Raw genomic sequence first — 25,559 nt, 5'->3', positions numbered from 1 at the left:
TATTGTAAAGACTAACCTGGGAGAAGCACTTTAGACTTTTGTGCAAAGTTAATAATCCCAATACACTGCGCATCCATCTATAATTGATGCAAAAAGCCAGTGAAGCCAGTAAGAGACTCTTTAGTCGGTAATTTACTGTACGGCTCAGTTCATCCAGGTCACCTTTTATATTTGTGGTTTGATTAGAATATGTTACGTGTGTTCAATTTGTTTTGTTTAGCTAAGTGGAAATAATAATAATGTTTCTCGTACACAAACAACCTCTAATGTATATATTTTTCTTAATTTAAAACTGTATTCTGTTTTAGGATTTCACCAGCTGAACAATGTATCGTAACTGTATATGATTATGTTTTTTTAAATATATTTTAACTACAAATATGTAGACGTGAAATAATTTATAGGCAGCATTTTTATTATCATGCTGCTTAAAATTCTTCTCATGTATCCAGTTGGCTTTTAATGCCACCTAGTGTACAAGTCAGTAGCATCATCTGAGTCTGACAACCATGGCCTGTAATTTATTAAACAATAAATAATGAATTCCGTAATCAAAGCTTCCACATTTTCCTTCCTCATTTCCTCTCTCGAGTTGAACGCATCAATACTAATCAGCACAATGTTGCACTAATGCAGATATATTATAATGAGCCACTGTGCAGTGTCATGATATGAATAAAGACAATATTTTTAAACTACATTTTTAACATACTCTTTTCAACTCAGACTGAAAATCTTCTCTGTTTATTATTTGTTTTTTAAAGGTAATCTAGAACACCTCTATATTATTATTATTTTAATTTGTAGCTTCCAGAGGTGTGAATGGATGGGTGCTTGTCTCCGTGTGCCCTGTCATAGAATCTTGAGTTGTTGAGTGGCTCAGGGTCGTTCAGTAACCAAGAGGTCGGCTGTTTGATCCCCGCTCTCCCCAAGTCATGTGTCATCGTGTCCTTGGGCAAGGCACTTCACACACATTGCCTCCAGTGCTACTCACACTGGTGTATGGAGGGTGCGAATGTTTGGTGGTGGTCGTAGGCGCACACTGGCAGCCACGCTTCCGTCAGCCTGCCCCAGGGCAGCTGTGGCTACTTAAGTAGCTTACCGCCACCACAGTGTGAATGTGTGAGCGCACGTATAATGCACCCACTGTGAAGCGTCTTTGAGTGTCCAAAAAAGCGCTGTATAAATCTTTGATTTAATTAAAAAATATATATTATTATGTATCTATTTAATTTACATTTGCCATGGTTACGGTTTCAAAAGTTATAAGTCGTTTTCCGATTTTTTTTTACAAGTATTTAACATGGGTTGCTCACAATTACACAGTGTTAAAGTCCTTCCATTATAATAAATATTGTTCACTTAAATATTCTCTTTGTGCCTTTCAAGCAATTTAAGAGTTCTTAGTTGATACTATCTACTGCAAATTAACTATACCGTACTTATTTGTGAGTGACGTATTGATGTATTTCCAACAAAAGGCACAGACAGTAATTCATTTTTTTTTGCTTTGAAAAAAGAACGTTTAAATGTTACCACACACAGCATGTTTTGTATATTCGAAATGAACACACACATTTATCCCAGTGTTTAATTCAGCACACATTACGGCAAACACTAAGTCATGGTTGGTTTACAGGATGTCGTTGCGTTTTATGGCAGGGCTGTGTTTAATTATTTACTGCACGGTATTCAAGTCACAGCTGAGTCTATTAACAACAACGTGAGCAGCCTGCGCAGCGCTTGTTCAGTCCAATACATTCAACTCCGTGGCCTGGTCGAGTTAAGGCTTGGATGCTCTCACAGGATTTTATTGACAGTTACACCAGGGTGGATATCAACATGTCTGCGCTAAACAGTGAGCAGCTACATCGATCAACCTTGGGGATTTACTCAGTAAGTAAAAAAAAAAAAAAAAAAAATTGTAGGAATGTTTTCAATTTGAAACAATATTTAAGAATTTCATTAAAAGAAAAGAAAATCATTAAAGTATAGATGTGACTGCTAATACAAAAATAATGAAGATCTCAATGACTGTTGTTTGTCCTGCGTGCTGTTCTAAAACAGAGCTTGATGGAGGAGTTCAATCCCGGCCTGCAAAAACTTGTGTCACTGGGACACAGCTACGTTCGAGCTTTCCAAGGTAAGACAGAGGCAAAAGCCGGCAAAATGTGAAGCGGAGGAGGGGGAAACAAATGTGAATTTTCCACTTCCTGTGTCCTCTTGTGTGTGCTGTTCACACGCCTTCGTTTATTAGTGCTGTAAACTAAACAAACTGTAACGTCAGCCGTCAGTTTCATGACACCTCATTCCAAAGTCCGTGTTTGTTGGGACTTTTGTAGTGCTGTTGCTATTGCAGGCCTGTATCAAAGAGAGACGTGCGGAGTTGTTATTACTACATTACCAAGATTCAAACCGCTCCCTTTCTTTTGCCCCCGAGAAGAAGAAGCACACTTATAGTATATTGGATGTTTCAGAGTGCATATACAACATCTACACGCCCCATTTCAAATGTCAGGTTTTTGTGATATAAGAACATGAGACTAAGATAAATCATTAAAAAATGTCCACCATTATGTGACCTATAGCCTGTACCATTTAAGTGGGAAAAGGAACATTTTCAAGAGGGGAATCAAAATAAACAACTGTGATAATGTCTGCGCTCTCTAAACCAGGGATAGGTAAGTTTGGTCCTAGAGAGCCGCAGTCCTGCATGTTTTTGATGTCTCCCTCTTTGAACAGAGCTGAGAGGCTCCTGCAGAACGTAATGATGAGCTGATGATTTGAAACACCTGGGTTGGAGGCAGGAGACACCAAAAACATGCAGGACTGCGGCTCTCGAGGACGGAACTTGCCTATCCCTGCCCTAAACAATCAAATTCAAACACGTTAATTGGGAGTCAGCATGCACCTGGCACAATTTCAAGTGTGTATGATTAACTCCACATATAAGTTCAGCTGTTCTATTAGGCTTTTCCTGATTTTTTAAATTTATTTTTGCTTGCTAAGAAGTCTGGCGGTTTTGGGCTAACACGGACCGGTATTTGGTGCATGAAAAGCAGTGTTGGCTACGTTACTTTAAAAAAGTAATTAGTTATAGTTACTCATTAGTTGCTTAAAAAAGTAACTGCGTTAGTAATTGAATTACTTCATAATAAAAGTAATTTGTTACCAGGCAAAGTAACTATTTTCACTAATTATATCAAATAATTTGGATTTCTAATTTGTTTATATTATTATTCAAATTATGTCCAGGCTATAGGGTGTTTATTTATTTTTGTGAATATTTATGTCACACAAATGCCTCACTCCATAATGACATATATAATAATAATAATAATAATAATAATACATTTGGAGTGTTGATGTATGTTCTAAGTACTACAACAAACAGAATAAAAATACAAATAAAATAGATACTGTATATATGGTGATTTGTGGCACATATGTCATCTATAGGTAATTTGCAGACCTTCCTATAGCCAGTCCCTTCAGGATTTCCCGGGCATTTTTTATGATTGTTGTGGGCTAAAATAATCAATACTAGTGTATATAAAATAAATCACCAATGCTATGAAATATACAGTGCCTAATGCTATCGTGGCCAAAATCATTGCCATAACTACTACAGATGCAAATTAGCAACTGCTGCTAAAATCCTGCATATTTACAACTTCATTTGTTGTCCATTAGTGTGCATTGTCCCTTTCAAATAAAATGAAATGAAAATGAAATACTCCTCAAAATCATCGGCTTCCACTTGATCTCTCTGAAAAAACCATTGTACACTTTCAATTAAAAGAGTATGGTGATATATCTTCAGTTTATAATTCTACACATATAAAGACATGTTAATTGATTGATTTACGTCAGAAAACAGCCCAACTTTAAGCTTGCATGATATAACTGTGACCATTTCTCACTCAAAATACTTCGGTGCTCCCGACAGATCTCGACTCCATGGCGTCCGTCAGTGTGATTTGCCGAGACTGGATATTTCTTTCAACACTTTTCACGTGTTTAGCACTCGTGAAATAAGAGTAATACAACACAACAATACAAATGACATTTCAGAGAAAGAATGCCGCAAAAGAGCAACATACGACGAGCCTTGAAACTAATAAATGAATTGTAACGCTGTCACATGAACTAAACAGCCAGAAATTCCTGCAGCTCCTTGACCTGACCGTTTTTCTCGTTTTGGAGTGGCGTCCAGTTGTTGTGAATGTTGCCGTGGTGCCAAATCTTCAACAATTGATAATGACTGTCTTATCCGGTATCTTATCTGGTCTTATGGTATATTATTTTGTACTGGTCTCCTGACGGGTGAGCAATGCGGTCTCTTTGATATGGTGGAAGCTCTCTGCAGACAGTGGTTTGTGCTGTGGCTGACGTGGGACTCTTAAATTGTTAGGAAAAGCCTACAGCTGAATATTAATTGGGGTTAGTCAGACAAACCATAAGTGAGTGAAATGAGTTCATTTGGCTTGGTTAAGTCTGAACACATCCTCAATTAAAAGGGTGTGCACACTTACAATATGTATCCACATTCGCCCAGTTCTATACTTTTACTTCACCGCAAACGGTCACAAAATATATATAGCACAAGGACACGCAGTTGAACTAATTTGAATTATTTTGTAATATTGTTAACTGAAAGCATCTTGACCGCTTGCTGTCCTTCATTTTGCGTTGTTTTTTTATTTTGTTTTTATTTTGTTTTTGTGTTGATCAGGGGCAGACAAAACAAGTTTGACTTCTTTCTGTCCCCTTCCATTTATTTTACTTGGAATTTGAATAGTGCCTTATATTGTGTTTTTTTCTTTTACAAATGAATGAAATAAAGTGATTGATTGATTGACTGTATTATATTGCAAAATGCTTTAAAATATCAGGGGGATTTGGTTTCAAGTTTCAAGGCAATTGTTGTCATGCAGAGACACACTGTCGGTTTAATGAAACTAGCATGATGACTATTCCAGCAAGTAGAACTAAAGCTGATTTCAAAAACAAGCCTATGCTTCCAAATTGACTTCAACAAGGTGCGTGTATATGTAAATCACCATTTTAATTAGCATCAACTAAATGACTAACATATGTGTTTTCCAGGCCTGGCTGTAAAAAGCGAGGCTTACTTCACTGCACTTTCACAGATGGGCGAGCAGGCCTTCCACACCATGTCCTCACGTTCCATAGGTAAGTAAAAGCACAACGGGATTTCGGTTCTGATGCCTTTAGTGAATCGCAAAACCACAATGTTATTTATGTACAAGCAGTGGGATAATAACACTGATTATTGTATACTATAACAGTATTGATGTGAATAAATGGGGAAACATTTATTCGTAAAATATGAATGTCAGTGTATTTACATTATGTATTGTACTTACCTTTAAGGAGATGTTTTGATTCAGATTGCCGAGAGCCAAAAGAAACTCACCTTGGAGCTGGAGGGAGTAGTAAGTTACATGGTCACTTCACAAAGTTTTAGCGTCAATTTCAAAAATATATTGTCAGGATTTCATTGCATGTTAATATTCATTATGCACTGTATATGTGTGTGTGCCATCCAAGTTCCGCTGGTTCACTGAGGACATTCTTCAGGAGATGGACAATAACGTTAGACTGGACAAAGACTACATATCTGTGAGTGAGACTCATGCAGAGGCATGTTCGGAAATTAAAATGTTCAAATAATCCATAAAGGAAGTCACTGTCTTGCAAATTTTGAGATTGTGAAGACAGTGAAGTGCCTGAACGGAACCTTGTGTCTGACAGGGCAGCAGAAAACAATATGAGATGAGTGTCTACAGTCAGGCAGCGGCTATGGATAGGCAACTATGGCGTGGAGCTAACCAGGTTTGTAAGTCAACACTGTTTTATACACTGCATACTGTCAACTTCTTAAATTAATGGCATAAATCATTTTCTTCAGAAAACCCAGAAAATATTCATTGCATTACAATATATTTATAACCATTTTTATTCCATAGGTCGAATTGAATATTTTAGCCTTATGACCAGCATCCTGTGGAAATCTCAGTATTTACAGCCAACCACTTGTATCATCAGGAAGGTGTTGAGCATTTGCAGTTCCTTCGGGAAAGTCATAGTGAGGCTCTAAAGGAGGAAGAAAGAAGATATCGCTTCCTGGCTGAGAAACACTGCGGCCTCATCCAGTCCGTCTCTCGCCTCATGAATAAGGTGCACGTCTTCCTTCAGAATAACATTAATGAATACACTGTTTCACGGCTTGTACGTTGGGGTTATTGACAACTGGTACAGAATGGCTTAGGATCATGGTGTGACTCATTACAGTGACTGTCAGGAAGACGATAACAAGGACACGCTCAAAACGGAATTCTCAATATCTTCTAATGGTTGTGTCAGCTACTATTAGTCACAGTGGGGAAACGAGCCTTCTTTATAATGAGGGTCAACCACAGAGCGGGAGATTAGAAGATGAATGAGATTCAGCATCTTCAGCAAGATGGAGGAAAGGTTGACCGTTTTCAACTTCCTCTTTCTTTTATCTCGTCACAGCCAGCCAAACTGACAACTCAGATTGGAAACTTATACGGGCGGACCAGTGTAGCTAATACAGAACAAGTACATGTGAATGTCTCTTAAATTAGCTTTTCGCATTTGTAGTTTTTATGGAATGTGAATGGAAATAAATAGAGCACTTTAGACACTTACCCTTCTGAACTGACAATTATTGAATAACTGGAACATCATTGTTTCTTTTTCCTCATTATTCATCTTTAAACATTGGCTGCAAACAATTGAACAGAAAAATGTATTCCATTTTACATTGTCCATCACCAAAGTGCTTTTTTTTAGCCATCTGAAATAAATGTATCTCCAAGTCGAATAATCTGTGGGGAAACTACTCGTGCTTCAAAGGGCAAAGGCAATAAGCGAACACTAATTAACCCTCATTCACATGTTGATGAGGTCATGTTTCACATGCAATTGCACTTTGTCAACTCTTGAGACATCTGTGTTTTTCATGAAAATGTATGCACCCGCTGTCCTCATACTGGGTTTGTATGTGTCGTGTGGTAGACTGGAGGTTCTCTCCAGCAGAAGGCTGTCTCTTGGAGTGAAGAGGTCAACGCCACCAGAGGATCGAATGCCATACGGCCGCCTGGCCTGGATAGCACTGTGAGTTCAAGGCAGAGCTGATACGAGTCAGATTCACTGAGTTTATCAAGCAAGGTCGGCGATGCATCACATGTGTGCCGAGAGAGACCCTCTCATATCAATTTGGGTCTGTATCTCATCCAAGCGCCGAAAGAGGGAACAATACTGTATTGGTTTATTTTTGCTGACACAGTGCCCTCTGGTGGCCTGATTTACAATGTCTTAGGCAATGATGATGAGTCATCCTCAGATTGCATGGGATAAATACAAACAATATTGATCTTATCTTGAAGCATTTAAACGATGGCTGATGATGAGCAATGTGTTGTCATGAATTTGATGTTCTTGGTTATGCAGGCAAAGATAAGAAAAGAGAACGGGAAGAACAGAGAAGAGCAGAACAGAGAAGAGCAGCCTCTCGGCAGCATACCTTCAAGAGGTGAGAAAATGATTTGACAGAAGGAATTTGTAGTTAGCTTAGTAGTTGCAAGTGAGCAATACACTAAACAAAAATGAAAGTTTTAGATTGTATTTCCATCCCAAAAAGTTTTGGTTTGTTTTTCCTCTCTATGTATAGTAAATCCTAGCTTTTTGATCCACAATGTATATGCCAATTTATCATTTATCTTTTCCCTGAATCATTTTGCAAACTCCACAATCTATTCTTAATTCTTCCTTTTGATTATGTCAAGTAAAATTAAGGATCGCATCAAGATAAAAAAATAAATTGCCATCCTAAGGGAAAGAAGCAATTCCACTGTCTGTTTGAAGTCAATGAGAAATGTGGATGGCACAGGTTGACATCAGGAAGAGAGCCAGAATAGAAATCAATTTGAGCTTTTGTGTTCTAACAACTATCATCACCAGTGTGCCTGATTCTTCATCTTTCCAGCCCCATCTCCCCAGGGAAGCGTATATCGCTCTACGGCTGAATCAGCGGGGGGTGCAGAAAGATCCGTGAAGGCCCGGGTGGCCCATCGGCCAGTTGGCTCCAATCCAACCCTGCTGCACTTTGCCAGGGGAGAGATGATTACTGTGCTGGTCCAGCAGCCGAAAAACGGCTGGTTGTACGGCCGTGCAGCTGGCAACAATTCACGGTGAGTTGAGTTATTTTCTGTGTGTAAATGTGTGTGTACAGTCACCAGCTGTGGTATTAGGCACAACTATGCAAACTAATGAAGTCCAGAATACTTCAGTTTGAACTGACGGGTTTGTCATTGTTGTCCCAATGCTTCAGAATTGCACTGCATTTTATTGCAAAGTGTTACTAATCTTTTGTTTAGCTTTTTTTTTAGCCATATCAAGCCCATGCATTATACAGTGTTACCCTGCTTATTCACAATTTGTTACTTATGAATTCACCTGTTTATGGATGCATTTTTTTTGGAGCCTATACTTTATTTGCTACAAAGTTCAACTATTTGCTGCTTTTGTGTATTACTTTGGCACCATCTTGTGGCAATTGTGATATTTTTGACTCCTCTCGATGGCACTCCTGGTTTAAAGGTGAAGTGTGTAGCCAATTTTTATTGCACAAGCCTTTATAAAAACAAGAGCACCATCTAGAGGAGTAAAAAAAAAAAAAAATCCCAAGTGCTTCATGAAGCTTCATTTCCCCATCACAAGTAGCCCAGTTGAATGAAAAAGAGTTCTGTGCTGCGATCTTGTGACATTTGTAGCCAATCATAAACTTATTTTGGGAGGGTTTACAATTACTCAAGGATTTTCACTACAATGGGGCACACGGTATATGTCAGAATCAAATATAGCGATGCAGTTCTTCACCATGAAAAAATAATAGTAAATGCATAAATAAAAAATACAGGGTGTCCATAAAGTCTCTTTACAATAAAAAAATATATATATTACAAAGGCGGAAGATGAGATATCTTAACCAGATTTGTTTTATTGTAATCAGTGTATATTGAAGTTTTTATTCACATTAAAATTGTATGTTTCAGGTACTGTGTTGATGGAAACTGAACCCCTACAAAATGGCTACTCCTCAAGAATAGGCACAATGTGTATCCTGGTTTATTGAGATAAAATCGGATGTACGAATGATAAATCTAGTTAAAATATCTCAACAACTGCTTTTGTAATAAATTGTTTTAATTTTAAAGAGACTTTATGGCTGTGTGTACCCAGTATCTTTTTTTTCTTCTTTTAATTAACATTATAATGCCTAACATCAATACTAAAGTTTGTTTTCAATGTCTATATATTTTCAGTGTGGGATGGTTCCCGGCCTCTTACGTGAAAGAAGCAGATGCCCCTCCTATAAAAGCTGACCAAAGGTAAACAAACCTTTGCTAAAGATTGAAAATACACTACAATGCATAATTCTTCAGTTAAAACAACAACATATTTTGTCTATCCTTGCAAGGCTGCCATTTAGAATTCATGTTACATCCTCCTCATCTGCAGGGAACTTCAGCCTCATTAGCCTCAGTCAAAAGGGAATCTTTTTTTTAATGACTTGGAGAGTCTCAGATGTAGCACAACTTTGATCTGTCCAAATCAATCCATTACAAGTCGTGAAACGTGACTAGATATAATAATGCTTTGAGGATAATCAAGGGCATCAATAAGTGCTGAAGTTATTGTTCCTCCATAGAGCCGGCCCCTGGAACTCTTTTTAGTATATTCCATCTATAGTTAATCTACGTTATGTAGTAGTTGATGAATGTATAATGTTATGAATTATGAAAATCTTTAGCCACGCCTCTCTGACTCATGAGTTCCTTCTCACACAAACTAATTGTACCGCTTTCCTGTAGGCCGTCCCGTTTTTTTTGTGTTTTTTTCTTTTTCAAAAATCAGGGCTTGAGTAATAACATGAGCCATTTAAGATATTTGGGTGACCCAGCGCCTTGAGGAACACCGCATTACGAGCGCTTAGCCTCCTAAGTATGTTTTTATTCAACATGTCTTTTCAGTAGTTCCGCTTCCTGGGGAAGAAGCAACAGCAGTGTGAGTGGCCACGTGGACGTGTCAGGAACAAACAAGCCACCTCCGCCGCCTCCACCTCTGCTATCACAATCTTCAGATAAATACTCTCAGAGTCCGACGGGCTCATCTGACAAGAGGGCAGAGTCTAATCCAGAAAAAAAGGTAGCACTATTTAACAGTTTCTATTGAACAGTCTGTATGAATCATCTTTGATGGCTTGACATGACATGCAATATTTTTGCAGTTTGTTTCCTTCTCAGAAGAAGGCTTGTAGCTTTACTTGTACATTTTTTTAAAAATCACTACCTGGCAATCCTTAGCAGTCTGTTTTGAATCCTTTAAAATGAACACAATCCTTTCAACGGAATATCACATCGTTTTACTCCCAGCTTTTTTTTTTTATCTAATCATAGCAAGGTTTAAAAAAGACAAAATGACTTGAATATATGCCATCTGACCCTGTGAGGTGAATTTGAAATCTGAACGGTTAACAAAACAGTCACAATGCTAATATCGTTTACGTTACATTGGTCTGTAATACTGATTCTGAAGATCCTGGGCACAATTAGGCTGATATGGCAGCAAAAAATCTGGTCGGGCAAAATAAATAAATAATACAAATGAAAATCTAACATACATATACTGGAAGAAGTGCAGCAAAGTTAATGCTACAAAATGAAGAGAATAGACTTTTTGGACTAACTGAGTACAATTGAATGGTGCATGTATTAGAAGTTGTTGTAAATATAGGTCAGCCCATTTGATAGTGTTGAGCCCAGCAGAGAAGGCCTTGCTGGCCCTGGTGGCCATATAGTTGTAAAGATTAGAAACAACTGCTTCGGAAAGCCTTTGTTGCAATGTATTGTTCTGTCCAGCAGGGGCACTGTGGCAAGGTGCTGTTCTCCATGTCGCCTCATCCATCTTTCTGGTGGATGCAGGGTGGAAGCTCCAGCTGCTGACAGTGTATGAGGGAGGATGTTGGGGTGTGTGTGGGGTGGGGGGCGTTTGCCTTTGTGTATTATGAGGACATTTTACCTGAATACACGCAGCACTGCGAGGACATTTTGAATTATGAGGACACAGCCCATGTCCTCATAATTCATTCAATGCAGAAGTGCTTCTAGGGCTGTAGAAGGCTTAAATCCAAAGTTTTAGCCAATGTCCTTGTAAACCATAATTACATGAATTTGTGTGTGTGTGGGGGTGTGTGTGTACATATATATTGTTACATCATTTTGAAGGTATCTTTCATTATTTGTCAGAAATGTGTGTTTAATTCATGTTAAGTCTACTGTATTATCATCTTCCTAAGATAGTACAAGTATCAGCGTACCAAACCGCTGTACCAACTGTTGTGTTTTTGTAACGCAAAGTTGGTATACTTGCATTGTTATCGGTGCATGGTTTGCAGTATCCATACTTTTGTAATGTGATTTTACTCAACCATTCTGAGTTATATGGGAATGTGCATGTGGTTTTTTTTGGTCTGTGAGTTCACGTGCTCGATACAGAACCGTCAGTGCGGAGGAGGATTGAGTGAACTGGGTCAAGAGGTCAATAATTATGTCTTCATTCATTCAGACCTTTTCTTGTTTTTCTGCCTGCAGCGATCCCAGCAGCATGGATCAAGACTGGAACTCTTCCCGAGGTAAGGAAAAAAAAAAGCCGCACATGTTATGGGATGTAACAAAGGTGGTTGTGAATTATCTTCATCAGAGAAATTAATCATACATAAATCTGTAGTCCAAAATGTATTTAGTTAAGGTAACATAACTATATTGCTTCAGTTAAAACATGAATTATATTAAGATCTCCAGTTCTGCTTCTTTAACTCTCCTCTTTTCTGCTCTTGATTTGGAAGGGGCACAAACCCATTTGCAACCGTTAAGTTGAAGCCTACATCCACCAATGACAGGTCAGCGCCTCATCTTCATCGGTAATGCCATTTAGTTTACAAAATAATTAACTATGGTTGACAGTTGTCCACTCTTGATGTCATTTATTTTACACCTTTTAATACTTTTTTTTTTGCCACATTCTTCCATGTACAATCTCTTCAAATGTTTATGTTTGCACTCTAGTTGTGTTGAGTGAATTATTTTATTATTTGACCCAATGCAGTGCGTGAAAACTGCATCATCTCTGATTGCCAGCAGGGGGCAATATCACCGTCTCAACAATAAATGTAGACTAAATATTTCCAATTTTGAGCTAAGTTGCAAATTTGAGTATTTTTTATGTTTAGCATTATCTTTACGTTGTAAACAATATCAAGGCTTGAAATTGTATTTCTTTTAAGTAGTCTCTACGCTTGATGCCAAGTAGCTTGTCAGTGTTCTATTTTGTGTTTCATTATCATTGCACGATGGCTCTGCTCTTTCTTTCTGCACCAGTCTCATGTTCTCGAGCAAATCGTAATTAGAACATCAACGCTGAGCTAAGAGTTAATGACACCTGAGACATCATTCACCGTCTCAAATAGCTCCAAATTTGAAAGTGCGTTAATGACATTATAATTGTACAACTGACTGTATTGACAACAGTTAATTAGTCATTGCATAAATTAAATGTTACTATTCCCCAATAAATGGTGTTCATTGAAGGGCCATTTGAACATTTGTATGTTGTATCATTTTGTCTGATCTTCCTCTGGTGATGCGGATCAAAGCGTTTGTGTGCTGGTCGCCTCACGACTGGACTCTGCATTTATTTGCTCAGGCAGTAAATTGGCCTACAAAAGAAGATCCCACAATGCCTATTTGGCTGTCCCGTTGGGGATACTTAACCCAAATTGAACCTCAGTGTGAATCCAATTGTGTTAATGGCTTCAAAGTATGGTTGTGTTAAATTAGCCCAGCACCTCTGGTACATTTGATAACATTACGAGTTTGTTTTTATGTGGTGCCCTTCTCGAGCTCTTTGAAGTGTGTGGCTTTGCACTTGATGAGGTTGCTGTCAAGTTGTTTTTCACTTGGTCTGTTTGAGAGAAAAAGTTCAAAGACCAAAGCGGGGTGAAATCACACCCATTGATAAGGCAAACAGAGAAGTCACATCGTCTTCATTTTATTCATATTTATTTTCATTCACAGCTTAACCGCTTTCTTCTTATGGCATGACAATAATACATCTCATTAGTGCTTGGATGGATACATGAATCGAATGTTGATGTGGGAGAGACGAAGGAGCCGGGCTGACAAAATAAAAATGACCAAAAATATAAATAAGGGGATGAAGCACAGAGGGAAAATATCTTGCTTATTATCTTTTCACATTTCTACTTTGCTTTATGATGCAAGGTCTAGTCCTGCGGAAATGTTTTTATTATCTATACATAAGCGCAAACAAGAAGAGTTTGTAGAAAAAGGATGAATGCGTGTGTGGGGGTGGGAGGGGGGGGGCGTGCGTGTGTGTTGGAGGTGTGTTGTGCAGTCAAAAGGATGAGCGGCCAAGGGGTTAGGATGCAGTCATGGTCAGGAGGTCTTTTAGGGTTAGTCTCCGCAGGTGCCTATTCTTTCACAAGGGCGGTAAACTCTATAAGAGAAGGAGAAAAGTAGTCAGATAATGTGCTATTGCACCAACATGTTCTAAAAATGCATTCTACAGTACAGCCTTTCAATTGAAATGTCCCGTAGGCAGTGGTTCTAAACCTTATAATTTTTTTTTGTTTAATTCAAAACAGAAATAGGGTTTATTGGTGAACAAAATGTAGAGTAGCCTTTCCATCAAATCTGTCTCTTTCAGACAGCGTTGTGTTCTTGTATTCAACATCTCCATGCAACTGAAGGAAGTGTCCCTTTAGTTTTGCTAGAAAGATCGTTGTGATGGACTGCAATTGCTCAACGTGGCAATGCAAAGCACGCAGTTAGGATGCTGACTCACATCATTCAAATCAACTCTATACTTATAGAACACATATAAAACAATCACTGCTGTTTTCTTAAGATGGAACACAGGGCCAGCAGATACACTGAAAACAGCAGAGGCCCCAGAATTGAACCCTGTGGAACACCATACGTTCCGTTATGCATGTGAATTCATATTGCACATATTCATCCGACCACTTTCTTTTTTTGCTCGACATAGTTAGTAGTGTTGTTCCGATACCGTTACTGGTATCGGCAGAGGCCCCGATACTGCATTAAATCAGCGGTATCGGTATTTGGGAGTACTAGCAAGTAACATGCCGATACCATTAATTCAGGACTTTGGATGCAGCATCTTGTGTCTTACACGACATTTGACTGATGTGTGACATGTTCACTGCTTGCCGAGCTAAGATATCCTATTGGCCCTTGAATGCTCTGAACCAATGGCAAGACAGCTTTTTCATGTTGAGAAAAAAAAACCTTAGGTATCGGTATGGTATCGGCATCGGCCGATACTGCAAAACTGGGCATCGGAATCGGTATCTGGGGCCAAAAAACGGTATCGGAACAACACTAATAGTTAGTATGAAGGTATCTCCGCCGAACCCCTGAGACTGACTCACTGAGCACATGGGGTTCAATCGAACCCAGGTACAGGACTACTGCCTTAAACTAAGATCCTACAAATTGGAAATTCAACACCAAATCTCTCCAAACCACTACTACTATATCTATGCATGACATAGCACGAGACCTCAGCATATTGGAGGATTAGCAGACACGTATGACAGTTTTGATGACACTGGAAAAGATTATTTTGAATTTCCATTAACTAATTCGATTTTTTTTTTCTCTCCAAAATCCAAAGAACTCCAGCGTCAATCAGTGTTTCTAAAACAGATTGTGCGGTGAGTCCAATTGTGTTTACGATATGTTTTTGTATGACCTCGTTTACCTTCAACTCCAATCTTGCCGTCTCCATCCTTGTCGGCCGCATGTAAAAATGTTTTGGTTTCCTTATCTGTCAGGTCCCTCCCATCTTTGGCAAATCCCTTCAAGACGAATCTGACCAGATTCAAAATAAGACAGTGGGCGTGTTTATATTGGTGGTGTGACGTTATTTAGGCTTCGTTGTTGATGTTTCTCTTACTTGAGCTCCTCCTCTTCTATATAGCCGCTGTTGTCGGCATCCAGCGCTGTGAAGACCTTCTTTACATCATCAGAAGACTTGTTCTTCAGGCCAATCATGTCAAAAAAACTCTTATGGTCAAACGAGTCGGCCACTGCACACACAAACACATTGATGCACAGACCGCACAAAAATTTCATGTCATTACCAAATAGGAATAGTTCGGCATTTTTATATCAATGTAGCAGCTACATAAAGTGGTACTTTCTCCTCGGAGTTTAATTTGAATTCACTTCAAAATGCAATTAAATCCTCCTATTAACCAATTTGTATTTGAAGGGGAAAAAAAACCATGGTTTGATATGTCCTCATTTAACCTCTTATATAAGGATATGTTGTTGTCCTGAACTGTTGTAGGAATCCAGGTGCCCAACAATTTGTAAATAAAGGGCGGGATCAGCCTGGGAACTCTTCCTTGTTTATACTACAGCCTTCCCTGCTTCGCAAACATGTTTTCGAGAGTGTCTGGGAGAGGGCTTGGACAGCCCGGTTTCTCACGCTCACAACTTTTTGCTAACGAATAAAAGACAGAGCGGCACACGGTCCGGACGGAGTCAGCTGTGGAACACGTATGATTGCCCAGCCGTTGTTGCAGCTCGCTTCACCCGGACCGTGGGCTCCCCGGTCTAGTGTCAAGGTAAGCGCTGATGATGATCATATTATGCTGCTTAACGTTGTAGTGTATTGATTGCTGTTTGCGGGGCATAAAAGGTACAATAATTCTAGCAAATCGAGTCGTGATTGTTGCTGTTTGCGGGGAATGAAAGGTATAATCATTCTAGCAAATCGACTGTTTGCGGGGAATGAAAGGTATAACCATTCTAGCAAATCGAGTCGTGATTGTTGCTGTTTGCGGGGAATGAAAGGTATAATCATTCTAGCACAGCGCAGGTGTTGATTACTGTTTGCGGGGGATAAAACGTACGATTATCCTAGCACAGTATAAATGTTGATTGCTATATGCGGGGAATAAAAGACACAGTTATTCTAGCAAAAGCATATCAAGTCTCTGTGTATTCATTGTTGCTGCCGACCACTCACGATCCTGCATAAAAATATAAAGGTGAAGTAGTGTTTTCCACAAAACAGTGTTGTTATTGAATTGCTATCGTCTCTGTGATTTACCTGCAAATGCATCTAGTGCTTTCTTGATGTTGTCGGCGTTGAGGATGCTGTTCATCGCCATTGTGGCTGTTGGAGAAAAAAGAAAGGGACAGGATAGGGTTAAAATCAAGGTCACCAAAGAGCGAGGGGTGGCGTACTGCATTGCACTTGCGACGCTGTCGGAACGGAGCAGAGCAGTAAATGTGAGACAAGAGGTGATGAGTAATGAAATGAATTAGTGACAGTTGGAGTGATAAATATAGATGAACACAAGTAAATCAGGAATGGTTTTGAGTTGTGGTCTATCGAGTAAAAGCATGAAAATGTCAAGTCGAATGAAGGAAGAAGAACAGATGGCAGCTCGCACCGTATATACGAGTATAACATTTTATTTGTGCATTATCGTGGAGCTGCTGCAGATGAAGGCGGGACGGATGGCCCGAGGCCAAGTCAGCAGGGATTGAGCACACCATCTGAGTCTTCAGCTGTCTTTGAAATACCAAATGAGATGTCATTATCCCACTTCGGATGACAGAAATGCCTCTTTACTACAATGTGTATCAAATGTTTACACAAAAAAATTAGATCATGACAAATAATTGTAAAACTTTTCCCGCTATTAATATGACCTACTACTGTCTTACCTGTACAGCTAAGTCAATAAAAAAAGAGGAGAAGTAAAAATAAACAGATAGATAATGTGTTTTCACAAGTGTGCACACCCTCAGGCTTACACCAAACATACCTTTTGGAATTATGGCCAACATGTACAAGCTTGGTTTCATCGAACAATTTTTGCTGAAAATTTCAAGTAGGCTTATGCAAAAAAAATTAAACCAGCAGGCTTCTGATAGAAAGCATAAAACATTCAGGAAAAGCACACTAGAATAATTGAACTGTTTTTGGGGTTAAACAGAGGCATTTTAAATGGTAGCATGTGCTGACTCCCAGTTAACATAAGCTTGAATGTGATAATGTTACCATAATTCTGAGTGCAGCCTCGTCCCCAGTTATGAGGGTGTGCACACTTGTGCAACCACATTATCTCCTTTTTTTTTTACGTACTTGCCCTCTTTAAACGTTATCGCTTTTTTTTTTTCAATTAAATTGTGCAGCTTATAGGTCACATTAATGGTGGGAAAAGTTCAGAAATGATCTATGTTAGTGTCATTTTTAGATCACAAAAACCTGCAATTTGAGCAGTTGAGTAAAGAATTTTTATATATACATATACATATATATATATATATATATATATATATATATATATATATATATATATATATATATATATATATATATATATATATATATATATATATATATATATATATATATATATACGCACTGTATACCCTGTAAAATCACTGCGACAGTGCTTTGGCTTTTTACTCCGCTTGACAAGACTTTATCGCCCCCTTATGAAGGTGTCACCTTCTTAGGACTGACTGATGCCCTCTCTTTCTTAATAAGCTTGAACACAAAGACACTCTGTATATACAAGACGTACACACAAATGCCTTCAGCCTTCACTAGGCTGTCAGTGGCTTGCAGTTTTCCTCTTTTTTCTGGACACAAACACAAATCAATGCAACTGTGGTGGACTGGTGGCACTAGAATAAACATTGCCATACTGAACTTGCTCAGTAAGTATATACTGTACATACATGAAGAGAAATTCTGTTATTTTAGTCATAAATAATTTATTTGCATCTTTGCATATTTAGAAAATCTCTAGACCTATTAACTGCCTTTCAAGCTGTGTCGTATATATATATAGAGAGGGAGAGAGAGAGAGGGAGAGGGAGAGAGAGAGAGAGAGAGAGAGAGAGAGAGAGATTAATCACATTTTAGAATTTTGATTAATCACTTGACAAAAAAGGCTTTTTTTCCCCAAAAAAAATCCCGCCAAATTTGAAGAGCACCAGGATATGTGTTAATTAATAATTATTATTTTGACATTTAATGTTATAAGGACGTATTCAACATTTTTTGACCCACTGCACACGCTCATCCTCCTCTTTTTTCTAATCAGTTAATTACTTGCATAATTTAAATTGGAATAAAAATGACCCCAATATTTTGACATGAACAAATATTCTAAATGTGATACAAAAACATTTATTAAATGCTTTACTTTAATGCATGTAATTACGTTTATTGCTCAAACACAACCTGTGCTACCTTAAACCATCCGCTGTCACGCTCAAAGATAATCTTTGGTCAAAATTAATAGTGTGATTAATCTGCGTTAATTCATGATTAATGCACACATTTTTTGTGATTAATTAATCAGTTAACGCTTTAACTTTGACAGCATATATATAAGTGACCTTTTCCCTTATTACAACTTCCATGGTGACTTAGTGATAGGAGTTAAGAGTAGAATCTAATTCCTACACAATTAAGACAGTGTAGAAACTTAGAAAGTAGATCATGTATTTGTCTAAAGTTAATAGTAGCATTTGCTCACGCAAGATCTTCTAAGCACTTGTATTATGAAGGTGACCTCCGTCGGATGTGCTTTGTGGGTTTCCTCCATTTTTATCACAGCGGGTGATATATGAGCTTCTTGAGGTCCGTAGTGTTATCTACTTCAGTGACACAGGCCTGCACACATGGATCAATAGTGAACAGTACTTAACTTGTGTGGCACGCGTTCAATCTTTTATTATTACCAGCACGACCTCCTTTTGTGACCTGTAGCGCAAAAGGTGTCTCGGGGAAAAGAAACAATTCACTCTAAAATGAAGAGGGTAAGATTGACTTAGTGAGATAGCCTAAGCCAGTGAGCTCTCAGCGGAACTGGGTAAAGTCAATTGATATATATTTACAGAAATAGGACTGCATAAAGACCCATTATGGTCCAGCTGTTGAGTGTTTTTGCATGTAAATGATGGCATCAACTACGGTAGGTTTGCATTTATGCATTATCTGACATTTGAAATAGTGATGTTACGATGAGTCGAAAATGTTTTTTATATTAAGAAACGATAAGGAGCCAGGATGCGTATCTGTAGACGATCAATAGATACAGCAGGCTATTATTTTCTTGAACCCAAGAGATAATTTATTTTCCCGTGAAGCTCCTCTGAATTGCATAATGTCTGCATAATTGTTGCTCAAATGACTTGATCAAACGCAGTGAAGGCTAACAGTAATTCCTACTGACGCTGATAGGGAGAACACACAAAAGTACACACAGGCACGTGCACAAAAATACACCATGAAAAAAAATGACAAACATTGTTCAGTAAGTACATTTAGTGAAATGTAATCGATGTAACAAAAACCCATGAACCCAGATTTGGCAGAAGCAAAAGTAATAAAACAAAAAGGTGTTTGTTTTTGACCCCGCAATAGATAACAAAATATTTATTACTTTAGAACCAACTGTGCAGTCCTCCCATGTGACACCCATTCTCCTACTCCTATGATTTACGGTCTAATAAAGTTCAACATTCATGAGATTAATTTGCAAAACAAACATAATGAAAGCAACGCGAGTGCCGAGATCACTTGACATATTTGCATGTAATATTAACAAACAAATTAAAGATGCAGATTATTTGAATCACTCATTGTAAGCCGTGTAAAAAGTCATAAATATTTCGTTATGAGTGTCCATCTCATTAACTTTAATTATTTAAGTATTCTTCTGTTCGTGAATATTTATGTGGGAATACGTGCAGGAGCATTTTCATTTCCGTCTACTTTTATTTATTAAACCCGTATTCATTCATAAACTCATAGAACCATTCTCATGGGCGGATCAACAAGTTTGATTTGATCAGCGTTTTGACAAAGTTTGGTTACCCCGGAGCACAGCTGTTAGAGCGCAGTCAATCTCATGAGGTGTAATTAAAATGTGACCTTGAAATAAATCACAAGTCAGCCCTGGGACATCACTGCTTCTCATTTTGCAAGCAAACCGCTGCTATCGGAAAGTAATTACCTGGTCGCCATTGCTCTTTTATTTTGGCTCATCTATTTACCTACATTTGTCTCATTTTTTTCTCCGATCACTGCATTTTAGCACACCTGATGTGAATCAGCATTCCATATATAAACGAACTGGAGAGCCTCCATTTGCGTCAGTGGTCATTTGGCGTGACTGCGACGAGCAGTTAGCAAGCTAGCGATACCAACAGCAGTTCCCGTAACATGTGCATGCTAGTTAACATTGTTGTGAGCAAGAGAGTGAACAGGCCTTATAAGGAACAATTTAAAAGTTAGTTTAAACAATGTGTGTTTTAATGTGTTTAATGTATGTGGGAGGGGTCTCTTTATAGCACATATAATATGACTTGGAGTCAAAAAACGGATGCAAAAACTCACCCTTGCAAATTGCAATACTCCAATATGGAACTGTAACCTGGAGTTATTTGTTGACAAAATGTCAGCGATTTGATTTGATTGATTGATATAAAAAGCTAAATTGGATTTAGGCATTAAAACTGACCAGAATTACAAAGCATTCAGGGATTTTAGGGATTTTCCATGTCAGCCCGTTTTAAGGTGCGTCACTTTTGTTGCTCAGCCTAATTGTATGGTGTTCATGTCTCCACCCAGGCTAATTAAGCCTCGCTATTAATGATCATCAAACGTGTGCACTTCTCTCATCAGCCAGTCTTGTTTTGTTATGCCCATCCTTGTTTCGCCCTTCCTCTTTGCAGCTATTCGATTTCTTCACCTAATTTTCTCACTTCGCCCACCCCAGGGACCTCTCTGTCCTCTAATCCCCCTCTGAGATGATTACCCCCCCCCCCTCCCCCATGCCACCACCCCACCACACATCTCTCTTTCACAGCCCTTTGACTGTCTCATTTCTTTACACTTTTAATTGAAGCTTTCTTTTTTCATTTAACGGCGCTTCAAAGCATTTAGCATCTCCAGTGACAGATTAAACCCTGTTGGTGTGTTTTCTCTTTTGTTCCCATCCATTAGAAATGCTGCTTATCACTCCTTCTTGCAAATTATTGCCACAAATGAACTCCAAAAGTAATGTTTGGGGCTGTGAAAGCTCTACAGCTCTTGCAACCAACACAGCTGTCACATTTTTCTTTTCAGTTCCCACCTCGGCTCATGAAAAAGAAATCCCTTTTCCTGTCACATTTTATTAACATTTTTAGCTAAGCCTGATTTATTTTTTTGGGTGGTGGTGGGAGGGGGGTATATATTGCTAGGCTAATAAGTGATCAACTTTGTGCACTGTAAAGAAAAAATATTTACTTGAAAAACCTAGTAAAGTTTTTTTGCTCATAAATTCTAAGTACATTTTACAAGGAGAGTTTTAAGTACATTTTATTCATTTATTTAAAAAAAAAGTTGCTTAATTGTTGAGGAACAAACTCATGACCTTATACTGCATTGCTGGTGAGACCAAAAACGGGTCTTTTGGAAGTAGGGATTCCACCTGCCACCAATTTACTGACTGGAGTGGCATGGCTCACGTAGTAGAATGCCTGACTCCCAAACTAATAATAAATTATTATTATTATTATTATTATTATTATTATTATTATTATTATTATTATTATTATTATTATTATTATTATTATTATTATTATTATAAATAAACTGGTAAAATGTACTCAAAACTCTCCTTGAAAAAAATACTTTTTACTTTTTTTATTTATTTTTATTTTTGAGGAAAACAAAGGAGCAGCTTTCCATACATCCGTTGATTGCACTGGCTTGGCTTTACAGTATATGTGGTAAACAGATTAGTTAAAAAAAAAAACAGCATAGGTTGGTTTGTCTGTCTCACAATCTGGAGGTTTGAAACTCAGTTAATGTATATGTGTGTGTAGCGTTTGCATGCTCCTCCCACATTCAATTGAAGACTTAAAATGAAATCAAAGTTGTTGAATGTGAATGGCAGTTTTTTATGCACTGTGATTGACTAGCCCATTGAAAAGTGCAGTGAATCAGAGTATCACTAATTCAATCTGTTGGAAACAATTGTTATTTGTGGAGGAGTATGAATGTTTATATCATGAGAGGGTGAGAATCTGTACTTTAAAGGTCAGTTTACTCAAAGATATAAGGTCTTTTTAGTACTAACATAAGATTTTTCGCTTGACCTTTTGCTCGAAAGGCCAATACAAGGCTTAAAGGTGACTACGTGTGCAGATACATGAAAGTCGGAAACACATTTTATTGACAGGAAGGAATCTGTATGCACTCAAATGGTAGTGTGCATGTTGTGAATTGTTATAGATATTAGCAAGTTGTGTGATAGCAGGCGAGATGAGATTTGAGTTAATCATAACCACTGTCAACCCTCAACTTTCTCAAAATACAATCAGGACGGAGGGAGGGAGTTAGCGGGTGCATTTCACAACTGGTTGTCACGTGAGGTACAGATTTAGGATGATTGCGTTTCAGCAGTGTTTGCAGTGGTGATAGCACATCCAGAGAGACTAGATATACATTTTTGATGCAGAATGGTCATTATAGCTTGCCGGTGTTGAGCCAAAACCTTGTACATCCAAAATCATCCCTTTTCAGGAGACGCCAAAAATGGCATGTTTTTAGATTGGTTCAATAATTAAGAAAAAATGAATAAAAAATGAATTAAATAATAAAAATGAGTAATAATAATAATAATAACACCCACCAATAGTATACATAAGATTTTTAGATACGATTTTTTTAAATTAAATTTTTTATATGAAATTCACCAAATTGTGACTTATGAGATTTCGGCCCGACTTGTATGGTGTATTAAAAACATTGGCCCCTCCTGTGCAACGTCCATCTGGATAAATTGACAATGAAATCATTTCAACCGTATTATATTGCTATCACCCCACCTGTCCCTCGACCATCTGCTGCCTCTAGTTAAGATGTTCTTTCAAATGTCCAAGCATTTCATTGGCACATTCATCCAAATGAAACGCCGGCGCCATCTCATCATAGCAGCAAAAAGGCCGCCAGAGGTGTGCCTTGCTCAGCCTTCTGACAAGGTGACAGCAGGATGAAGTACTGACAGGTAATCCTGCCATGATGATAATGAAAGACGGAATATGAAAAATAAATGACAGAGAATAGATTAAAAGCAGGGGGAGTTGACGCAGAGGAGGAAAGTAGAAAAGGAGAGATGAGGCCAACAGAGATCAACGTTCGATTCCGCCATGGAATGCGAGATGAGGCGCGGGCACGAGGACAGGAAGGATGACGAGGATAAACGAGGGAAAATAAGGCAGCTACGTTGACAAATCTACATAAGCAATGAGGTTTTGCTCTTGCTCAAAGCTTGGGAGACTGTCGTTGGACAAGAGTTGACAAGTGAAGACAAGAGGACGCCTTTCATGGCCTCTTTCTATTTCCACATCAATGGCAACATCACATACTTAATCAACACAATCGCTTTGTAGCTAAACAACATCCTAATTTGAGCCCCAGTTGTCCTCTTGCTCCACATTGTTTGATTATGTCTGCGTCTCCATCATTGTAAAGGTTATGCTTGGTGTGATTACTTGTGGGACTCCCATGCAGGTTGTTTCAAATGAATATGGGTGCTCATTCTGGGGCTGAGTGGCATACTAATGTGAGATTCACAAACACTCGGTGACAATGTGCGCCCGTTGTCTGCTGGGGTTTGCGTAGTGGTCAGACCATTTATCACTGCGGCTATTTTTAGTCGCACCAACAAGCAGGCATGCGCAGTCGACCTCATTTCAGTTAATTTTGTACAATATTGACTTGTTCATGTTTTTATTTGCAAACTACAGAGAATACTGATCAAAGTGTGGTACACGCCAGTGAGTAAGATGTGGAGGTGGAAAATGGCATGTAACAGCATTACAAAGAATGAGGTATCGAGTACCATGGTATCACTTGTGGTGACTTAAAAAAAATTGGATGGACAGACGAATGTATGAGCAGATGGAAAGATAGATTTGGACCATTTTTGACAAACAGCTCCTGATTGCAAAGCCATGCAAATATGATGTTTAGATCTATCAAGCGTTTTCTTTTTCTTGTCAGTATGAGCACTAATGCAAGTTAATCACAGAGGGAAACTACTGTAATTTATGTGCAGAAGTTTTCATAATGCATATTGTATATAATTTCACAGTAAAAATGCCTTTCATTTTCGGACTTAACGTCCAATAAATTGAAAATAGATGTCTTCTAAATTTTACACACCTCAGAGAATAGCGCTAATAATAATCCTGCCACAAATTAATTGTTCAAAAAATTCGGCATGTACACTCTAAAAACAGTTGGGTCAAAAGTAACCCAATTATGGATCAAAATCGGACCGATCGACATTATGGGTCAATTTGATCAAATGTTATGGGTTGTTTTATACAAAATGAACTAATTTGTTGACCCAAGTAAAGGATCTGACCAATATTTCTGAGTTGTTTTACACTTAAAGACCCATTTCTTGATTCAAACTTGGTTATAAACCAAGTTATCGGTTAATTTGTGTTAGAGGCTGACATTTTTTCAGGAATCCCACGGGTCACAGGATTCCCAAAAATAAGTAACACTAATTGCCACGCCCACCTAAGTGGGGCAAAATTCAATCTCCGCATTTGACCCATCCCTTGAGGGAGCAGTGAGCAGCAGCAGGGGCCGCGCTCAAGGAATCATTTGATCATCTCCATTTTTAAACACTAAATTGTAATAATAATAATTACATTAATCATTAAAATACATTTAGAATACAAATAAATTGATACAATAAATATATTTCCAAGTGCTCTATCAAGACTTACTTTCTATTGTAACCAATGTCGTTGGTTGTTTGGCTAGCCCAAAAAATTGGTACGCTTGTAACCACCTGGAATGGTCAGTGTCTGACCAATCTATTGGTTAATCAAGCCAATCTGACTTTAACCTACTAGATTAGTAGTTTTTTAACCAATCCATCTTTAGAGTGCACAGTGTGACAACGAGGCACTTTAAAGTAGCCTTGCCAACCTGAAGCCCCCCGTCCACATGCTGGCCATTAAGTCTGGCTTGGATAATTTTTTACCCAAACCCTAATCCATTTCCACAATTAAGTACTACATAGTTCTCAATCTTCGCACACATTTTGAGCAATTATCTTGAAAAATGTGTAATGTATTTAAAAACAAATGTCTGAATTCACTTTCCTGGGTCTTTCAGACATTGTGAATACAGATACGCTGAGTGACCTTAGTGCACACGGAGTGATGATGTCTTGACAGTTTGCTGAGAGGCTGCGCAGGTGAACAGAGGAAGATGCGCTGACAGGGTTACTCGGGTCAGTTATCGAACTTTCTAGTGGTGTCATCTGTTGTGTCCTCAGCACTCAATCT

The 25,559-nt window shown here is 38.3% G+C and overlaps 2 protein-coding genes across 3 annotated transcripts in view; one reads left to right on the top strand and one right to left on the bottom strand.

Annotated features, from left to right (window-relative positions):
* Nucleotides 1-873: 873 nt before the first annotated feature.
* Nucleotides 874-12,706, top strand: baiap2l2a (BAR/IMD domain containing adaptor protein 2 like 2a). Of its 2 annotated transcripts, none has more exons than XM_086097780.1 (14): nucleotides 874-1,896; nucleotides 2,068-2,143; nucleotides 5,110-5,196; nucleotides 5,398-5,459; nucleotides 5,575-5,646; nucleotides 5,779-5,859; nucleotides 6,073-6,204; nucleotides 7,069-7,167; nucleotides 7,504-7,585; nucleotides 8,039-8,243; nucleotides 9,378-9,443; nucleotides 10,089-10,260; nucleotides 11,706-11,746; nucleotides 11,960-12,706. In XM_086097780.1, exons 1-14 carry the CDS (start codon nucleotides 1,795-1,797, stop codon nucleotides 12,036-12,038), a joined length of 1,356 nt encoding a protein of 451 aa, XP_085953906.1. In that variant the 5' UTR covers nucleotides 874-1,794; the 3' UTR covers nucleotides 12,039-12,706. The 2 variants fall into 2 exon arrangements, with proteins under 2 accessions (XP_085953906.1, XP_085953894.1); XM_086097768.1 differs by having other exon boundaries at nucleotides 877-1,896; nucleotides 10,086-10,260.
* A 439-nt stretch (nucleotides 12,707-13,145) lies between these two features.
* pvalb6 (parvalbumin 6) overlaps nucleotides 13,146-25,559 on the bottom strand; it is a 37,529-nt gene continuing 25,115 nt past the window's right edge. Inside the window, exons 2-5 of the mRNA XM_086097525.1 lie at nucleotides 16,279-16,344; nucleotides 15,115-15,247; nucleotides 14,920-15,029; nucleotides 13,146-13,629 (exon numbers count right to left, since the gene is read on the bottom strand). Coding sequence (XP_085953651.1) covers nucleotides 13,604-13,629; nucleotides 14,920-15,029; nucleotides 15,115-15,247; nucleotides 16,279-16,339 — 330 coding nt within the window. The 5' untranslated portion in view covers nucleotides 16,340-16,344 and the 3' untranslated portion in view covers nucleotides 13,146-13,603. The remainder of the gene's footprint in view (nucleotides 13,630-14,919; nucleotides 15,030-15,114; nucleotides 15,248-16,278; nucleotides 16,345-25,559) is intronic.

This window comes from Leptonotus elevatus, chromosome 1, assembly GCF_054856555.1.
Source record: "Leptonotus elevatus isolate MCC_2025b chromosome 1, RoL_Lele_1.0, whole genome shotgun sequence".
In the NCBI taxonomy this organism is placed as follows: Eukaryota; Metazoa; Chordata; class Actinopteri; order Syngnathiformes; family Syngnathidae; genus Leptonotus; species Leptonotus elevatus.
This window is presented reverse-complemented; position numbering and strand designations above follow the sequence as displayed.

Bases quoted from the DNA above. Each gene is read 5' to 3' on its own strand.
- baiap2l2a (XM_086097768.1), top strand. From the start codon at position 1,795: ATGCTCTCACAGGATTTTATTGACAGTTACACCAGGGTGGATATCAAC. The intron at 7,168-7,503 runs GTGAGTTCAAGG...TTGGTTATGCAG, and splicing joins CGCCTGGCCTGGATAGCACT to GCAAAGATAAGAAAAGAGAA. The intron at 11,747-11,959 runs GTAAGGAAAAAA...TTGATTTGGAAG, and splicing joins AGACTGGAACTCTTCCCGAG to GGGCACAAACCCATTTGCAA.